Source organism: Schistocerca gregaria, chromosome 1, assembly GCF_023897955.1.
Source record: "Schistocerca gregaria isolate iqSchGreg1 chromosome 1, iqSchGreg1.2, whole genome shotgun sequence".
NCBI classification, from domain to species: Eukaryota; Metazoa; Arthropoda; class Insecta; order Orthoptera; family Acrididae; genus Schistocerca; species Schistocerca gregaria.
The window spans coordinates 992,804,034-992,824,687 of NC_064920.1; the positions used below are offsets into that span (position 1 = coordinate 992,804,034).

At 39.3% G+C, this 20,654-nt stretch overlaps 1 protein-coding gene across 1 annotated transcript in view; it reads left to right on the forward strand.

Moving 5' to 3' along the window:
- The window catches only part of LOC126284287 (uncharacterized), a 194,889-nt gene that overhangs the window by 31,592 nt on the left and 142,643 nt on the right, over positions 1–20,654 (forward strand). Inside the window, exons 3-4 of the mRNA XM_049983153.1 lie at positions 2,830–3,096; positions 9,056–9,255. Of these exons, the coding sequence (XP_049839110.1) occupies positions 2,830–3,096; positions 9,056–9,255 (467 nt within the window). The remainder of the gene's footprint in view (positions 1–2,829; positions 3,097–9,055; positions 9,256–20,654) is intronic.

The window sequence follows — 20,654 nt, forward strand, 5'->3', positions numbered from 1 at the left end:
CACCAGGAATCAGGTTAACAGGAAGAATTGTAGAAAAACTCTGGAAGCTGGAACAACAAGTAGAATGGATCAAAGAAAGGATATGAAAGAGCTAGAAGAAAGTCTGGATAGTCTGGAAAACAAAATAGAACAAACTGAAAAACAAGAACACAAGAGTTAAACTGATGATAGACAAACAACATACAGTGAAAAGGATATTTAGAGATGAGGAGAGATGTAGAAGATCAGGACAAATGATAAGATATTGATAGTTTGGAAGGAACAAAACATCACTTATCTAAGAAGATGGCCAGTAAGTAATTGACTAAAGTGGTAGAAAGATGCCAGAAAAATGTAATAATAATAATAATAATAATAATAATAATAACATGAAGCTGGACTGTTTCTTAGCCCTGGATTAAAAGTTTCTTATGTTACTCCACCATTTGGTCTTGTGGAAAACCAGTAAAACCACAAGCAGAGCTGTCAACCTCATGTGACATTTAACTTTTAATACATATTTCATTTTTGTTACAATACTATTGTTTTTGATGACTTATCCTCTTCTTATTACAGAAAATTGGACTTTTATAAACTTTTTCATGTGAATGATATCTTAAAATATGATCTTTAAGTGGAGGACATGAATTTGCACAGTTTCAAAGATCAGCAAGAGAAATTGCTCAGGTAATAAGTTATTGATGACAAGGTAAATCCCGATGTAACTGGTAGTAGTGTTCAATTTATATATGGTTGCCACTGTCTTGCTCATCCAGTCAAGGATGGTATATCTTAATTCGACATAGGACTCAGGATTATTAGAGGCACAGCTCTCATAATCGCCATCCAGCACACCAGATGGCAGGAGTACATGAAACATTCATGCAACAAGTTTCAACAAACTTTATTTACGAAATATAAAGGTAACATGTTCCTGAAAGGAAACTGAATTATAGTTTCAAAATTCTTTAAATTGAATGCAGAAGTTGTCCTGACCATAACATAAACTGCAATCATTCAGGTAAAGCAGTCTGCAGCACAGCTTGATTCAACTGTGGCTGATATATTTTTTCTCTTGACTGAAAAAGTTCACTGTCTGTCATATTATGAATCTCTGCAAATTGCAGTTACTAGTAGCTCAGGACTGTTCATAACACATACAGTCACATCCACAAACACCATGCAACTTTATAATCACAATATTTACATTTATACTTACACAATGAAGGTGCCCATCTCAATAGGTTTAATACGAAAAAATCTAGTCTGGCTAGTTCAATTGTCGCTTCAGGGCAGCTATAATAGAGACACATATTTCCCAGAGTTTGTGTGTGGAATGTTCATAACACATTCAAATTCATGTTTGTGGATAGTTGAGCATTCATTGTATACAAATGGAGATTTTTTTTTCATTCACTATCGGATTTGCTGACAGAAGATAGTGGCACCTCTGCTTCTTAAATTTGATTTTTTTGAAACACCCTTGCATGACATTACACACATGTACCTCTTCTGCACAGATCATAGGCAGTAAAGAGGGCATCATTTACTGTTACTTACTCCTGATTTATGCTATAGATCTATGCTATAGATCTATGCTCCAAGGCTTGAAAAACTTGCTAATGACTTCTGGAGTAGCTAAAACAGTTATATTATCAACATCAGGTGCAAAGTCTGAAAAAATAAATCCACCTAAGTTACATTAACTTCTCATCTGAAAACTGATCAAAATCCAGCCCAATTTGAGCGTATATTAATCTTAGTTGGTGAGCAGCATTTGTTGCTAAAACCACCCATGCCAGTTTATACTTGCAGGTGTCCAACTTCCACCATCCTTTGCAAACTGTGAACATACTTAATGACTCCGTCATTTTCTTCAGGAGCTGTGAGCAATGTTGTTATTTGTATTTGCTGCCTGGACCCAAACCAGTTAGTATTGCGGATGTCAGCCACTACTTATACCCAAGACTGATTCCTGTGCTGAAGCCATATGTTTCCACTATTTTCTTTGTTCATTTGTCTCAGAGTCATAGCAATACACTCAGTACTCATCCATTGCAATTAGACAGCTAAAGAAGTCATCTGGATTGGCTTACCACAGCTGCCTCATCTCCGCTGCTGCCTTGGTCTGATGGGCTTTTGAATGTGTGTTAGAAGTTTATGAGAGACTGTCAAGACAAAGGGTGTTTCCATTATGTGACAACATTCCAGCTCATTTTTCTCAGGCACAGTCACATTTGCTTCTTCCTTGGCCTATTACATTCTGCTCCCCCCCCCCCCCCTCAACCCCTCACCCCCCTCCCCGCCACCCCCACCCCCACCACCAACACCACACCACCACATATGCTCCTGGCATGGCACCCAGTGACTTCTCGGCCTTCCTTAGATAAAGGAAACATTGTGTGGCATGCATTTACAGAATAATAATAAGGTGGAATATAACCTTGGAGAAGTGTGTTTAATATTACATTGATCTTCTTAACATACGGGGGGGGGGGGGGGGGGGGGGAAACCAACGGAGATGAGGAACTGAATGTCGAATTCTTGATTTATACATAGGGCATAATTATATGGAAATATTATGCCAAACTATGCTTAATTCTACTCATGTTAATTGTTATGTTTTGCTCATTGTTCAGCTCTGGATTATTGAAAATTGAAATTTTACATTAACCAGCAAATAGAACATACTCTAAGCTGTATTTCATAAATAGGATTTATGTGATTTTGTGCTGTGTATTTGGAGTTATCAAAGCAAATCCATTGTCACATAATATTCTAAATATACTACACTGATGGATTGATTCTGGTTGCATTATGTCTACAGGAATTGAAATTTTTTTCTCACAGGAATTAACATATGACATAGAAGTCACATGGCAAGAGGCCTTAATACCAGGTCTTATACATACACTGGTTTTATGGGTATGTGGTACTACTTCTGCAGATGATGGAAGCCAAGAACTTGTTGGCCCTTCTCTTGGTGTCCTTGTAAATCTCTGCCATAAAAATTTGGTAGGATTTTGCATTCTGGCACATTGCGTTGATACTAGAGACTTCCTAAAAATTGTCACGCGTATGTCTATGTCCAATTGTGATACACATCTGAGTATCCAGGTTTGTAACAGAATTAAAAAAGTTTTGTGCATATATTGTCATTATTATTATTATTATTATTATTATTATTATTATTATTATTATTATCATTTATTTTATGACCTACATTGGACCATTCTAGTCAAAAATACAAAGTTGTAAACAAGTTGTTACCCAGGGATACAATTTGGCTCAACAATAACTTAATATGATATTTAGGTAATATAATTATTAAAGTCTATTCTTCTATGAAAGGTGTTATGCTCTTCTGTCTGCCCAATATTTCTTCACTCTTTCAGGTATTTTCTTTCTTTCTTCATCTAAGACCACTCTTCTTGTACTCCTTTTATTGATTTTCATTTGTAGTCTGGTTTGCGGGTCTTGCAGTATTCTGGTTTTCTCTGTCTTGTTTTTTAGGTCATCTACTGTAATTTGGAGTTCTTTTATTCCTTCCTTAATTTCTGTGATCCATTTAATGTCGCTCTTGCTATTCCACAATTTTTGTATTATTTTTTTTACTAATTCTCTGTTCTGGAGTTCTCAACAGATGTCCAAAGAATGATGCATTTCTTCCTGATCGTGCTCATGACTGATTCTATTTTCTTATATATTGTTTCATTTGATGCTATTCTCCAATGTCCATTTATTTTATACTGTTTATTTATACATGTCTTAATTATTATTCTTTCTATTTTTAGTATTCTGTCAATTTCTGCTGTATTAGTTGTTTTGAAGATAGTTTTAGCTGCATATGTTATTTCTGGTTGTGTAATTGTTTTATAGTGTTTTAATTTTGCATCTACAGATAGACTTTTTTTGTTGTATGTAGTTTTGGTAATGTAATTTGCGTACTTCAGTTTTTTTATTCTATTCTGCCATGATGGCTTCTCATTTAGATTGTATGTTATTATTTCACCTAAATATTTCAATTTATTAACAGTTTTGATTTCCTGTTCTCCTATTGTAATTCTGTTTGCAAGTGATGGATCAGTTAGAATAATCTCCATTTCTTCAAATGATATTCAAGGCCTACTTTCTCTGCTATTTCTTGTAGTGACTTCACTTGTTGCCCGGCTTCTTGAATGGTGTTGGCTAGGAGAGCAAGATCATTAGCGAATCCCAAGCAGTTTAAGCTAATATCATCTTTTGCACTTCCAATTATTATCATCTTTGGATTGTCCTTGTACCATTCCCTCATTATGTATTCCAGTGAACAGTAATAGTGATAGGCAGTCACCTTGTCTTAAGACTGTTTTTATGAGGAACAGTTCTGAAATTTCTCCTCTAAACTTCACTTTTGATTTGGTGTTGGTTAGAGTGAGTTGTATTATTTTAATTAGTTTTGGATGGAGTCTTGGATTTCTTAAGATCACCACCTCTGGTGTAAAACCTGTCCCATGCATCCTCCCACCACCACCCACTCCAGTCCTGTAATTCGGAAGGGGTACACAATCAAAGGCAGAGCCACATGTGAAAGCACCCACATGATTTACCAACTGACATGACTACTCTGTGAAGCATTCTATGTGGGAATGACCAGCAACAAATTGTCCATTCGCATGAACGGACACAGGCAGATAGTGTTTGTTGGTAATGAGGATCACCCTGTGGCTAAACATGCCTTGGTGCACGGCCAGCACATCTTCGCACGCTGTTACACCGCCCGGGTTATCTGGATACTTCCCAGTGACACCAACCTATCAGAACTTTGGAGGTGGGAACTTGCTCTTGAATATATTCTCTCTTCCTGTTGCCCACCAGACCTCAACCTCTGCTAATTTCAAGTTGCTGCCCCTCATACATCACTTGTTATTCAACAACATCTTTGCCTCTGTACTTCCACCTTGACTAACATCTCTGTCCAACCTCTTTGCATTTACTTATGTCTGCTCGTGTCTGTATATGAGCAGATGGATATGGGTGTGTGTGCGAGTGTATACCTGTCCTTTTTTCCCCCTAAGGTAAGTCTTTCCGCTCCCGGAATTGGAATGACTCCTTACCCTCTCCCTTAAAACCCACATCCTTTCGTCTTTCCCTCTCCTCCCCTCTTTCCTGATGAAGCAACTTTGGGTTGTGAAAGCTTGAAATTTGTGTGTGTGTTTGTGTGTTTTTTATTGTGTCTATCCACCAGCACTTTCTCGTTGGGTAAGTCATAGCATCTTTGTTTTTTATATATATTTCTCCCATGTGGAATGTTTCCCTCTATAGTCTTCCTTTGTTTTTGTTAGACAATTTTTTCATTTGTTGGGGCATGAGCATTTATTATTGTATAGGTTTTATTCATTGTTTTAAGGCTTAGAGTTGCAGTTCTTGGTGATACTGCTTGGAAATCTGTTACTGAATCTATTATTTTTATGTTTACTAAAAACCCTGTTCCAAACTGGGGACATTGTTTCATTGCCCTCAGTCCTCGTTTTCAATTATAAATTCTGTATCCCTGTGATTGTAATAGGTACTCTGTGGTGTTTCTCATTTCTTGGATCTTTGTTATTAAATTTTTTTGTTTATTTAGTTCATCTGTGAGCTCCTTGAGTTTTCCGGTCTGAATTTATGAGTTTATGTTGTGTGTTACTATATAATTTATTTGCTCATGTTTAATCTTCTTTTTGTGTTTTAGTGTGCATGTTGACGGTTACAAATGCTACAAAAGCTACATAACATTGTTGTCTTCTAGTTGAGTACCCACCGAATCCGATGCAGCCTTTTCCTGCCTTTTTGAGCGGGGTGGTGGAATTTTTTTTTCTTAAGGACCTTTCCATTTTTGACTTTTGAAGGTTGTCAACATTAGTTGGAGCAAGCTCCGATTTACAACTATGGTTGTTAACCACAGAGGGTGTGTTTGGTCCATGAGAGCTATTTTATTTCACTCAAGTCCGCCAGTAAACAGGTGAGGACTTCCCTACCGGCTACCTGGGACGCGCCATGTAGGAGTATCACCTCTCCTCCTACTATGACAGCATAGTAGGTTCATGGGCATATATTGTCATAAGTGTTGATTTAACAAAATTTATACCTTCCACTGTTATTTAATATTGTAAGACATATTATTAATTAACTTAACAGAAATATGAAAATCAATCAATGTAATTGCAAACAATGTTATGTAGCTTTTATGAGTCCAGTGTCTGATACATTTAAAATTTACAGAAATTATTCAGGAGAAGTATACTTGCAGACTGTTGCAAACTCTGACTTTTCTCATCATTCTGCCACCTCTGCTCCCGCCCCCCCCCCCCCCCCTTTTCCCTCTTCTTTAAAATAAAAAAGCAGCCTACTAATATAATAACTGTCCTAAGAAGGAAAGTTCTCTAGCCAGATTATGAAGAAAAAAATTTATAATTTAGGGCATAAACAATTCGTGTTGTTGTACCTTAATGCAAATGTGGATTGAAATTCAAATTTGGATTTAAAATTTCACTTAATTTTACTATCATTCATTTTTAATTCATCCATCCAGTCAGATGCCCTATATCTTGCTGGTACCAGGTTGGGACTGCTTTCTAGCTAATACTTGGTCAGTACTGCTATGATACTTTTCCAATTTTATGAAGAACTGTACGTGTATACAGGCTATTATTCTGATGGAGTCACCACTTCCAAAGGCATTTTAAACCTACTTTTAGCTGCCCCTGGGAGGAATCAGTTTACCCTTCTGTCAGCATCTAATGTATATCACATGGTCAAAGTGTTTGTGCATCATATAACTGAGGCAGAACCTGGGAACTAGCGCAGTATTTACCTAAGTGGTATTGGAAAATTGCATAAAAACCACATGCAGACTTGCCAGCACACTGGCTGCTCATCGTTAATCTGTGAGGCAGATTTGATCTGGGGCCATTGCACTTCCTGAAGCCCTGGAGCAGGTGCTTTAATTCACTGAACTATCCAAAGTGGGTCATTTATTTTTAATGTGAATTATCATGACAATGAAATTTTTTTAGATGGAATATGAATAACCATAACCTTAAGGACAAGAGAGAGAGAGAGAGAGAGAGAGAGAGAGAGAGAGAGAGAGAGAATGGCAGTTAATCAATTTCAATAATCAGAGTGATATTCCATCCTCTTTTGAGCTTGTATCTGGGACAGCAGTATTTCATCTTCTGATATTTCAGCTTTTGAACATACAGCCATCTCAAAGGCGAGTGCCCATGTTTGCTGATTTATATGCTCAAGAGCTAAAATAATGTGACACAAAGTTGCAGGGCTGAATCCTTTGGCAATCATCTAGACTTCCTCGTGATCTATGAAATGACCACTGGAAAAACAATGTTCAGGCATTGCAAATTTGTTGGGCTGTAGAATGCAGGTATGTTATGGATGTTTGATGTACCATTCTTGTGCAGTGCACATTGTTTGTCCTATGTAGCTTTTACTACACACACAAGGAATTTTATAAATATTTGACTTTTTAAAAGTAAACCATCATTCATAGGTTCTGTGACAGCTGCCATCTTAACTAGTTGGCTGAAGATCACATACACTTTATGATACTTCTTCATTATTCTGACAGTTTGTGAAGAAACATTTTCCACAGGTGGAAGACAGGCTGTAGACTTTGCATCTCTTAACTTTGTTTTGTCTAGTCTCTCTTAATCTGTTGTTGAGCTTATCCATTTCTACTGAATACTTTCTTGAGGTCCACCAGTTCATCCTGGAAGCAATCATCATTAGACATTACCTGGGCCCTAAGAAATTAAGTTAAAAGTACTCTTATAGTTTGCAGTGGACAGTAGCAGTTGAATGCCTCCAAGTAAAAATCAGTTGGGTGGAAGCACGGTGCACACAATGGTAGATAGCCATTCATCTCCTTCTCCACAGTAAGCTTGGTATTTTCCTGAATGGAGTTGAGATGCCCAAGATACTTCACCAATTTGTCCTCCCCAGAGTCAAACTATGAAAGTGTCATTGACTTATCTCCAGAAAACTGTCAGCATTAAAACTGCAGAGTTAGGAACTTTTTCTTCAAAATCCTCCATAAATAAATGATCCACAATGGACAATAGAGTGCAACACATTCAGTCTGTTCAAAATATTGGTTATCAAATAAGAAGGAAGTGAAAGTTAGTGCATGTTTAAATAATACCGTTATGTCTTCCTCAGACTTGCACCTAATTAAAGATAAAAGTCAACAAAAGGTGCTCTAGTATACAGGGAGATGATGTCAAAACAAACTAGTAAATTAGAACTGTTAAGTTTCAAAGTTTTTAAACTATCAATAAAATATGTTGAGTTGTGCTCATTATTTAAAAAAGTACTCCAACATGAGGCCAAATAAGTGCCATCTAGTAAGTAGGTGCATCTATGCCTTCATCTAAAAGTCAACACGTTGGTATCTACTCTAAGCATGGTTTATGACTTCCATTTTCCTCTGAACCATTGGTTTGGTTGCATATAACTTTGTATTTCCACTGGCGATTCCGTGGATTACAAGAAAGTCGAGATTCTGGCCTGAGCACCATCCTATTGGGATTCAGTGGTCAAGGAAGCTGTGGGGATCAGAAAATCTCAGTTCTATTTTGTCTATGTTCCTAAATCATACTGTAATAGCTACACTGATGGACAGGATTAACTACAATGCAGAATCATTGCATATTCATCCTCTGTATCTTACCTGGAAGTGCTAGCTTAGAAATGTATTATATTTGTTGGTAATAATTCAAAGTAATCTCTTTGAATATGTACACATATAGCTAAGATCACTAATAATTGTCTAGATGTAGCAAAATTTATCATCGAGGTGCATTGGACTTCTGAATCAGCAAACATTCATCAGACAAGAATTAATATCATTTAATTCTAGAAAGAGATATGTGGAATATTGATTTTAACATTTTTATTTTCCAGGTGCCTCTTTAATTCATAATATACTGAATTGTAATGTTGTAAATAGATTTCTTTTTTTATCATAATAAAATTTCATAACTAAAGTAATACTGCAATTGAATTCTTATTTGCTGCATTCACTATTTTCATCACACAGGCTTTCAAGATGATGAGAATTTTGAGGGCTAATGACATACCAGAAGTAGAGATTCTCAGCTTTTGCAAGTCATCATTTAAAACAGCCCTTGATGCTCTTCAGAATGGAGAGATATTTGTGCTAAGACAGACTGTTGACTTCTGTGTAGAACTTTTCACAGAAACTGACTCAAAGGATGTAATAATCCATAAGTATAAAAGGTGTGCAATGACTTATTGAATGTATGTCTTGGATGCCATATGAAGTTCTTCTTGAATATTTTATGAAGTTAATCTATTGCATTTAGTTGTTTTTGCATTATAAATAATATGATTATGTTTTACTGATAGATTATGCTGCCAGAACCTTCAATAATATTTTTAACTTTCTGAACGTATAAATGTAAGAAAGATAACATCACTTGAGCTCACTGATACCTATAGTGTACAAAATGTATTTGAGAGAATTGTTGAGAAAGAATGCTACATTATACACATTGACTTACTGATGACTTCATGACAAACTGTCAGGAAGGTTAATCCTACCAGACATACCAAGGGATCGAGTGATATAATTATGAATATATCTGACAAAGCCATCAGTCATGGTGTAGCATAAAAGCATACATCTGCCAGCACAAGGTCACATGGTAAAACACATGTGGCAAATTTAAGGACTACCATAGAATTCCACTGTCCTCCATCTTATCCAGCCAAAGTTTATAGCAAGCTCTCCAGTGTGCACTTCATGGTTCATAACCGAGTGCTTCCCAATTACACCTATGAACAGTTCCCCCAAGATAGACATGTGAATCATTCAACAATCTTTCAGAGTACTATTGATGATGAGGTATTAACCTCCAGAATTCCTTTGTCTTTAGGCACTATTATTTTATTTGATTTAACTTTAATTTGTGTGTCATGAAATCCACATTGTTTAAGAAGCAGACTCACAACAGTGGTGATGAAGATTTTTTGGAACTGAAACTCATTTTATGCAGGAACAGGACTTGTCAAGCTGTTTTGCTGAGTGTTTTATCCATGATGGAAAGGCAATTTTCTGAGCTCAGGAAACAATAGATTTCAACAGCAGCATGAGCTCGTAAAGCAGTAGATGAGTCCAGCATGTTTACAATTGCTTCTGGCATTTCAGCTTTCCAGCCATTCAGTGAAGCTCAAGAGGACTGGGGAGTGTATCAAAAGCCTTTAGCACTTCATTTCAAGGCAAATGATCTTAAGTGCCTGAGTGACAAAAAGTTTTTCTATTATCTAGAAACCTGACCATAAGTGTCCTGAGTGACAACAAGCGTTTCTATTAACTACAAACTCACAGCTGTATTATCTTGTGTAAAAATTGGCCCCTGTCTCTGATCCATCAATGCTGCCAATCACCACTAGCCACTTGATTTAATATTTTGTGACAAAAATGCATCTGGTGGCTGATCATTTAGGGTTTCTTCAATGTTGTAAGGCAACATCAGACAGTTATGCATCATGGACTGCAGATCTACAGGGTAAGAGCAGAAAGTAAAAGTTTGTGTGTTCTTATGCACTGTCAAATGCAGAATCATTTATACATGATGTGGTCATAGATTTACACTGTAGGGTGAAGCACATGCTCAAGTTTGATGGGAGTCAGATCCTTCTTTGTTGAAGTTTTGTATATTTGTATGGCATTTGAGATTTCTCAAGCAGTGTGACTATCACTTCCACAGACTGTGAAGTTTCAGAACTGTCATCCCAATTGGCAAATGATTGTGAAATTGCAGAAACGTCACACAGTCCAGTTGACAGTGAAGTGGCTCCCCCTTGACTGGACAGGAATCAAACTCAACACCATAACAGTTTTTCCTTCCAGCCTTAACAGAATTTCACCAGACTATATAGGTGTCCTGATTGTTTTTCTACACATGTTAGATGTAGTTACCCACATCACAATGTCCATCAACAATGTTTTCACCAAGGTCAGATAGCTGATGGCCTTGCTGTTGGCAGTCGAGTGGGCCAATGCAGATAAATGACATCACAAATTCGAAGGTACAGTGCTGTCTTCTGTTGTCAGCAAATGCTTGTTGTATTGTCATTTTATTGCTTTTTGATACTGTGACCTCTGTCTCAATTATTAATCAGCCTATACATCTCTGACTGTGGTCTCCACCTTCAAAGTCAATAGTGGGCTAAGCTGTGAACTTATGTTCATTATGAAATTCTGATACTTGATCAGGGAGTTTTGGAAATAATGTATAAGCAATTAACCAGAAACCTTCATTTCTTTATACTAACACAATCATCAGTGGAAAACACGTTTGACCCAAATGCATATACAGCCTTAGGGTTTTCTACCCAACACGCAGTCTGATCAATTTAGAATACTGTTCCACGTACACAAGTGCGTTCTTTGCATCTCCAATATGCTCCATTGTCTTCTCCAGGCTTCAGAATGGCTTTTTTCACCAACAATTCATTAAAAAGTCAGCAGTACTGAAATTTTTCAAAGTCTGTCTGATACCTTTAGCATTGCACCATGAAGTTATAGTAGAACTTGATTGCTTAGAGGAATGGAAATACTGTCCCCAGTTTCTTATAGCAGATGGTCATTACCTTCATTCATTGTTCACATACCAGCATGTTAAGCAGTTTTGGGGACTTCAGAAATACAGTAAATGCTCAGTTGGTTGTGGAGCTATAACTGGTCCATACCCTGATGAATCTTTTCGAGGTCAGTCAGTGGTCTGTATTTCTCTTAAGATCTGCCTTTAATAAGTTTATTTCCAACCTCCTTAGAATGGTACTTATAAAGCTATTCTGCTGTTAAATATTCCTTTTGGCCTGTATCAGTATAACGGATACGTTTCATCATTGCTAGTGCATCAGCAGTCTTCCAGAAATTTTTAAAACAATGTATTGCCAATATTCTACAAACTGTCAATTATCTGGTTGATGTAGTGGTCACAGGATGGCCTTTGGTGTGGAACATGTCAAAACCTTTTTGAGTATTTTTCTTCACTTCTGCAAGCTAGATTAAAATATAATTTGTCAAAATGCTCCTTCTTTCAGCCTTCCAATAAGTACAGAGAATTTATCCTTAACAGAGATTCCCTCAAAATGATGTCAGGGAATGTGGCAGCCATTTCCCATATTGCTGCGGATAAAGCTTTTTGGTTATAACTCTCCTGTTCCTAATGTTTCATCCATAATTGTGCTGGACATCTTTAGAGGTGTTAGGTGTTGCTTCTCCATTGAGTCTTGCTGACTGATAGGTTGGATGTGTGAGATCAACATACATACTGTAGAAAAGGGGGGTGGTGAGTCTTACTTGTGATAAGCAGAAATGATCCTTGTCAAAGATAAAACATAACTATCAATTGTCATCTTGTCAAAGATAAAAAACTGTTTAGCAATTCTGCAGAACTACTGTCCATATGTCACAAAGTTTCATGGTCTCTTCTTTCCTATTAAAAGTAACCATATGTTTATATATTTCAATGGCTTCTCTACATAGCTGTGGATAATAATTTGTTATCATAGATAAAATTATACTGTTACTTAAAAACCGTCTTGATTACAAATATTTTTATTCATATGACCGGTTTCGGTTCATTCAGAACCATCTTCAGATCTGATATTTCAGTTACAGGAGTAACCCGTCCAAATCCAGCAGTTTTCCCATGCTACGTCATATATCTTATTTATCTTGGACAAGGATCATCTCTGCTTATCATGTGTAACTTCGGCCACACTCCTTTTCCTACAGTATATATATCACTCTCAGATGTCCAACCCATCCGCCAGCAAGACTGGAGAGGGAAGAAACACCTCTGTAGATGTTCAGCACAGTTCTGGATGAAATATTTGGAACAGGAGAGTTCTGTGGACCAGGACCGTGTATCCTGAAAGATTTACCAGCAGCAATGTCATCTGGTCATGAAAGCCTTCATTATATCATTCTCATATTCCTGCACTGAAGAAAGTGAAGGAACTGAAGGGTTTTATGGTCAAGGTTATGCTTTATGCCATGTTTATGGCCCAAATTTCAACAGTAGTCCAATTTTGAATCAGTTGTGGAGAAAATGTATTTCTCTGTTTGTTTCTAAGGATCCATGGATTGACACTAACTGTTTCTTAAGTTGCACCAGTGCCTTGAAGCTACTCCTCATCTGATCTTGTATTAGCCTCATTCATGCTAGTGCTGGCTGTGGATTTGTCACCCTATTGTGTTGGAGTCATTCTGTCACATGGGTACCGAAATAGATCAGAATGGTCTATCACACTTGCCTCTAACACACTCACTGTGGCACAAGAAAATGACTATCACATAGAGAAGGAAGTATACGCAATTAACTTTAGTCTCCAAAAGTTCATTATTTTCCTTTATGGCAACAATATGCTTGATTTCATTGGTAAAAGATCATGACCCAAAGTCAAAGTTGCAGAAACAGACATCTTGTAGATTACAATGCTTGGCTCTTTTCTTATCAAATTACCAATATTCCATCTATTATCATACATCAGTCTAGCAAGAGAATGCAGATCCTTTGTCACTGTTCCCTGTGAGGACTTTGATAAACAAGGAAGTGTTTGCTTTCGCATTGATTCACTGTTGGAACTGTCAGTGGAAGAGTTTTCCATCACTTCCTGAAATGTCACAGCAGACAACCATCAAAATCCAATATAGAGATGGGTTTGCCATTTCATACAAGCCAGATGGCCTCAGGCCCTTCCTGCAGCAGCCTCCCAGAAACTTCATTGTTTCTTTTAGCAATGTCATATGTTTATTTTTTCAAAGATGTCTCAGTATTGAATCTAGATGACCATCAATGTCAAGTGGTGCTTTACGGAGGTTCTGCACTCTCATATCTTGTTACTCCTGCGTCATTCCCACTGGGACCTTTCTGGAGTGAAGAATCTGGCTCAACAGCATGTATACTGACTATAGGTTGATAAGAATATTACGTGCAGGGCTCAACAACACTGAGCTCATGGACACAACAATGAGCACTGCCCCAAGCCTTACGGTCATGGCCTACACCTACTTAGCACTCCATCTTCAGGCCACGAATGGCCTACCGGGACCATCCGACCACCATGTCATCCTCAGAGGAGGACGCGGACAGGAGGGGTGTGGGGTCAGCACACTGCTCTCCCAGTCATTATGATGGTATTCTTGACCGAAGCTGCTACTATTCGGTCAAGTAGCTCCTCAATTGACATCACAAGGCTGAGTGCACCCGAAAAATAGCAACAGCGCATGGCGGCGGGATGGTCATCCATCCAAGTGCTGGCCACACCCAACAGTACTTAACTTCGGTGATCTCACAGGAACCGGTGTATCCAATTCGGCAAGGTTGTTGCCCTACACCTACTTAGCATGGAACATTATCAAGTGAGAGACAAGATATTTCAGTAGAAAACACCTGAATTCACAAATTAGAAATAATAATGTACAAATAAGTCATCCAAAGAACCACTTATGAATACGTACTTCAGCAGCTTTACTAAGAAATTACAGCAGCAATTTCCAGAGTCTGTAGTTCTATCTATCAGGGACTTGTCAGAAAACTTATGGTACTCCTGCCAACAGCTAGGAGAAAATTATTGTTCAGATCTGGCTGCTTTGCCAAATACTTAAAACAAATTAGTGTACTACCTCTACTCAAGAAAGGTAAGGTGGAAAATGTAAAAAACTACAGAACAGTTGCAGCACTATTTTCCAATTCTATGATAATGCAAACAATGAAGGAAAAATAGGTTAATGAACTGCCTAAATGAATATAATCTACAATTTGATTGTAGGCCCAAAAAAGGCTCAGACTTGACAAAAGTGGTTCTTGAAACATTGGGCAAAGGCTACCATATAACTGATATCTTCTTGGATCTGTCAAACACTTGTGATACTGGTGACCATGGACTCCTATTACATAAAGTGGAAATATTAGAAATAAGAGGTGTGGTAAGTAAGTGGTTTGAGTCTTATTTAAAAAACAGAGTGCAGCAAGTTGAAATTTCACATATTTCAAGAAGCTTAGTAGTCAAATGTGCTTTCTATGCCCTTCGAATCCTTGCTTCAATTTGCAACATTTCATGTCTCAAAGTGACCTGTTTTGGATATTTATATTCAATCCTCAGTTATAATATTGAGGAATGGCTGTTGGGAACAAACAGACTCTGTTCATGGTGGAGAAAAGGACTGTGCTGATAATGAAAAATAGCAGCAGTAGGGATCATTGTAAATCTCATTCACAGCATTTGTCTGTAATGATTAGTTGTCACATACCAAGTTATAACTTAAATTTTGCTTTCTTCAACTAATTCCTTTCACAGAAATTGTTCTTGTTGAACGAGAAATTCCATTTTATCTCACCTATAAATGGCTGGCTTTAAGGGATGAAATAATAAATGCAACAGAGGAATAGCTGGGCAAAAACACAAGATCTGGTAGAAATATTTGAATAATAACATGATATACTAAATTTATTGTGCCTGTAAAGAAACATACAAAAATTCTCCAAAACATCTTAAAAATCTTTTAATTTTTTGTAATGAATGAAAATCCTTCAAGGATGCATTCGCTGCAGAATTTTTGTTTATTTTCAAAAAATGATTTAAAAAATTTTGAGATTTCTTGCAAAATTTTTGGAAATTTCTTTACAGTAACAATGTATAATCTAAGCGGTGGTTGCCCTAACTATGAAATACATTGAGATGATGAAGTTGTGGGATAACAATATACAGGTAGCAGTAATATCCAACACACAGGGTTGTACATTGGCAGATCTGTCACTTGTACCAGGTGATTCATGTGAAAGGTTTCAGACTGATTTTATCTGCATGACAGGGATTAACAGACTTTGAACACAGTATTGTAGTTGGAGCTAGATGTCTGGGACATTCATTTTAGCAATCATTAGGGAATTCAGTCTTCTAAGATCCAATGTATCAAGAATGTGTCGAGAATAGAAAATTTCAGGCATCACCTCTCACCATGGACAGTGCAGTATCTGAAGGCCTTCATTTAATGACCATGAGCAGCAGTGATTGCATAGAGTTGTCAGTACTAACAGACAAGCAGCACTGTATGAAATAAGCAGAGAAATCAATGTGGGATGTACGGCAAATGTATACATTAGGACAGTGTGGCATAATTTAGCATTAATGGGCTATGGTAGCAGGTGACTAACATGAGTGCCTTTGCTAACGGAATGACATTGGCTGGAGCAGCTCTCCTCGTCTTGTGACAACATCAGTTGGACCCTAGACGACTGAAGGACTGTGGCAGATTAGATTAGATTAATACTTGTTCCATAGATCATGAATACGACACTTCGTAATGATGTGGAACGTGTCAGGTTAATGAAAGATGTCTGTACAAGATATTACATTACACAAAATATTGCATGACACTAATGCTTATGTTAGTTTTTTTTCCCTCCCTTAATTTATATATAAAAATACAGCCAATGAGTAGAAGGAGTTGTCATCTAGAAATTCTTTTAATTTATTTTTAAATGTTTATTGACTATCTGTCAGGCTTTTGATGCTGTTTGGTAGGTTACCAAAGGCTTTTGTGGCAGCATAATTTACCCCTTTCTGTGCCAAAGTCAGATTTAACCCTGCATAGTGAAGATCATCCTTTCTCCTGGTGTTGTAGCTATGCACACTGCTATTACTTTTGAACTGAGCTGGATTATTAACAACAAATTTCATAAGTGAATATATATACTGTGAGGTTACTGTGAGGATCCCTAGATCCTTAAATAGATGTCTGCAGGGTGACCGTGGGTGGGCTCCAGCAATTATTCTGTTTACACGTTTTTGAGCAATGAATACTTTTCTACTCAACGATGAATTACCCCAGAATATGATACCATACGAAAGCAGTGACGGAAAGTAGGCATAGTAAGCTAATTTACTGAGATTCTTATCACAAAAATTTGCAATAACCCTAATAGCATACGTAGCCAAACTCGGACGTTTCAGCAGACCATCAATGTGTTGCTTCCAGTTGAATCTCTCATCAATGGACACACCTAAAAATTTTGAAAATTCTACCTTAGCTACAGACTTCTGTTCAAAGTCTATATTTATTACAGGAGTTGTACCATTTACTGTATGAAACTGTATATACCACAACCACAACCGTTGAGGACGGCCAAAACCGGCGCCGCGACAGTCGGAACATCCGCGACTGGAGGGGTCCGTTGAAGCCGAGTCTGGCGGGCGCGGACCACAGATGGAACGGGCGCGGACCGATTAGGGAACGCCCAGCTCCTCCCAGGCATAAATACTGGACTCGATCGACCCAAGGACCAGTCTCAGGTAGCACCTGAAGAAGACAGCGAGGTACGCTGTTGAAATATCGTGCGAGAACGACGCGAACATCCGGCTGGATTCCCGAATATCCAAGATGTCAACAGATCGCCGGGAAAGCATGAAGAATTACATCAGAAGACTCTACGGGGAGGAGATGTACCGTAACATCAAGAAGCTGGACAAGCTTCGACAAAGGAAAGGGAGGATGCTGTGTTCTCTCAGTTTCCTGCTGAGATGCCGAGAGGGTGAAGTAGTTCCAGTTTTCGCCAGGATCAAGCATCACATTAACTCGAGAGCGGCAAACAGGATCAAACACCGAGCTAGTCTCGCTCTGGTTAGAGAGAGAGTGCGCGACCTGCGCCACCGATTGGATTTGACATCCAGGGAACTGCTGTATCTTCACCTAACTATAGCAGCTTCCTTAACCACTCAAGACTGGGACCAGGTTGATGGTGCCTCTTGGTCTCTAGCAGAATGCACCAGCAAGAAGTCAATGGCACGCCAGCTAGCCAAGTTTGAGCGCCTCAACAACAAGGTGCAACAGACTGTGGACACACGCACAGTGGTCAATCTAACTGACAAGAAGCTCGATGAGACCACCTTAAAAGTACTTAGCAAGGGCCTCAATTTCGCAGTGACCCCTAGAAACGTTCCTGTCACAGCCTTTGTCAGTGCAGTTGAGCAAGTGGCCATCACGCTTCCTTCTAGTGTGGCCGAAGAGATCCGAAGAGAAACCTGCAGGGCGCTCACCAAGACCAAGCCACCCAAATCCAACATCTCAGGTGATGAAAGGGTGGCACTGAGGCGACTCCGGGAGGATGACAGCATTGTGGTGTTGCCTGCAGACAAGGGGAACTCCACAGTCATCCTACAAAAAACAGAATATGACAGAAAGGTGCAACAACTTCTGGAGGATCCTGCATACAGGTCAATAGCCGGCGACCCTACAGAGAAAGTGGACAAAAAGACCAGGGCTCTGTTGAAGGAGACAGGCCTGCCTGAACAAGTCATCAAGAAGCTGCGTCCCAAAGCGCCAACACCCCCTAGACTTTATGGACTCCCCAAGATTCACAAGGATGGGGTTCCACTGCGACCTATTGTCAGCAATATTGGTGCAGCAACTTACCCTACTGCGAAATACCTGAAGAAGATGTTGACACCACATGTGGGTAAATGTGCACATCACATCCGGAACTCAGAGGATTTCCTACATCGACTGGGCCAGCAACACATCACAGACACAGACATCATGGTTAGTTTCGATGTGGTGTCTCTCTTTACACGTGTACCACTGAAGGAGTCACTTGAGCTTATTGGAGAGAAGTTCGATGGGGCTCTCCTTGACCTGTTCATGCATGTACTGACATCGACGTACTTCCTATATGGGGGTCAATTTTATGAACAAACAGAAGGGGTGGCGATGGGTAGCCCTCTATCACCAGTGGTGGCCAACCTATTTATGGAAAGGTTTGAAGAGGAAGCACTCTCTTCAGCCAGATATCAACCCAAGTGCTTTTTTAGGTATGTGGATGATACCTTTGTCATCTGGCCCCATGGTAGAAGGAAGTTAGATGAGTTCCTGCTACATCTGAACTCTTTCCATCCGAACATTAAGTTCACAATGGAAATGGAGAAGGATGGAATACTTCCATTCTTGGATGTTCTGGTGAAGAGAAAGGGAGATGGCACATTTGGACACAGTGTGTACCGCAAACCTACGCACACTGACTTATACCTTCAAGCCAGCAGTTGCCACCATCCGGCACAGAAGAATGGAGTGCTCAAAACACTGGTCCACAGAGCACAAACTCTGTCAGATCCTGATAGTCTGGCCACAGAAATAGAACACTTACAATCAGTGTTCAGCAGGAATGGGTACTCCTCTAGAGATATCCAGAAGGCACTTCAACCTGCCAGCCGGCCAAAGGATCCAGAAGAAGAACCAGAAGAGGCAAAGAAGATGGCATACTTGCCATATGCCGGACCTATCTCTACCAAGATCAGCAGGATTCTCCAGAAATATGACATCAGGAGCATATTTTGCCCACCCACAAAAATTGGGGCTATGCTGGGGACTGTAAAAGATGACCTGGGGCTACGCAAGCCAGGTATTTACAACATACCATGCCAGTGTGGGATGTCATACATTGGCCAGACCACCAGAACTGTGGACATCAGGTGTAAAGAACACCAGAGACATACCAGACTCAGACAGGCAACTAAATCAGCCATAGCAGAGCATTGTCTGGAACTTGGTCATTCAATGGATTACAATGACACCAAGATTGTGACACAGACCTCAAGATATTGGGACAGTGTCATTAAAGAAGCAATTGAGATTAAGGTCACAGACAATCTAATCAACCGTGACTCGGGATACCAAATCAGCACTGCCTGGAATCCTGCGCTTGAGCTTGTGAAAACTCAACGCAGGACACTCCAGGATTCAGAAGGAAATATAAGTGGAGACCGAGGGAACAGCTGTGAGACAAGGTGTTGGACATTAGAGACCAGATCTGACACACCCCAGGTCATGAACTCGACTTCAGAAGACGGCCAGGCCGGGCGCGGACGGCGGAGGGAACACCGGCCACCAGAGAGGGACAATGTAGCCGCGTCTGGCGGGCGCGGACCTCAGATGGAACACACGACGCGGCGCGGACCGATTAGGGAGCGCCCAGCACGCAACAGAAGTGGAAACTGTAGTAACAGTCATGAGATAGAGTACCTAACATCTCAGATCGGGCCTGACACACCTCAAATGACAACCACAACCGTTGAGGACGGCCAAAACCGGCGCCGACGGCAGTCGGAACATCCGCGACTGGAGGGGTCCGTTGAAGCCGAGTCTGGCGGGCGCGGACCACAGATGGAACACTCGACTGGGCGCGGACCGATTAGGGAACGTCCAGCTCCTCCCAGGCATAAATACTGGACTCGATCGACCCAAGGACCAGTCTCAGGTAGCACCTGAAGAAGACAGCGAGGTACGCTGTTGAAATATCGTGCGAGAACGACGCGAACATCCGGCTGGATTCCCGAATATCCAAGATGTCAACAGATCGCCGGGAAAGCATGAAGAATTTGTATATACTGTGTTTTATCAAAATTTAAAGAGAGTCCGTTTGCTGAGAACCACTTAATAATTTTGTGAAAAACATCATTTACAATTACATCACTTAGTTCTTGGTTTTTGGATGTTATTACTATACTTGTATCATCAGCAAAAAGAACTAACTTTACATCTTCATCAATATGGAATGGTAAGTCATTAATGTATATCAAGAACAGTAAAGGACCTAAGACCGAAC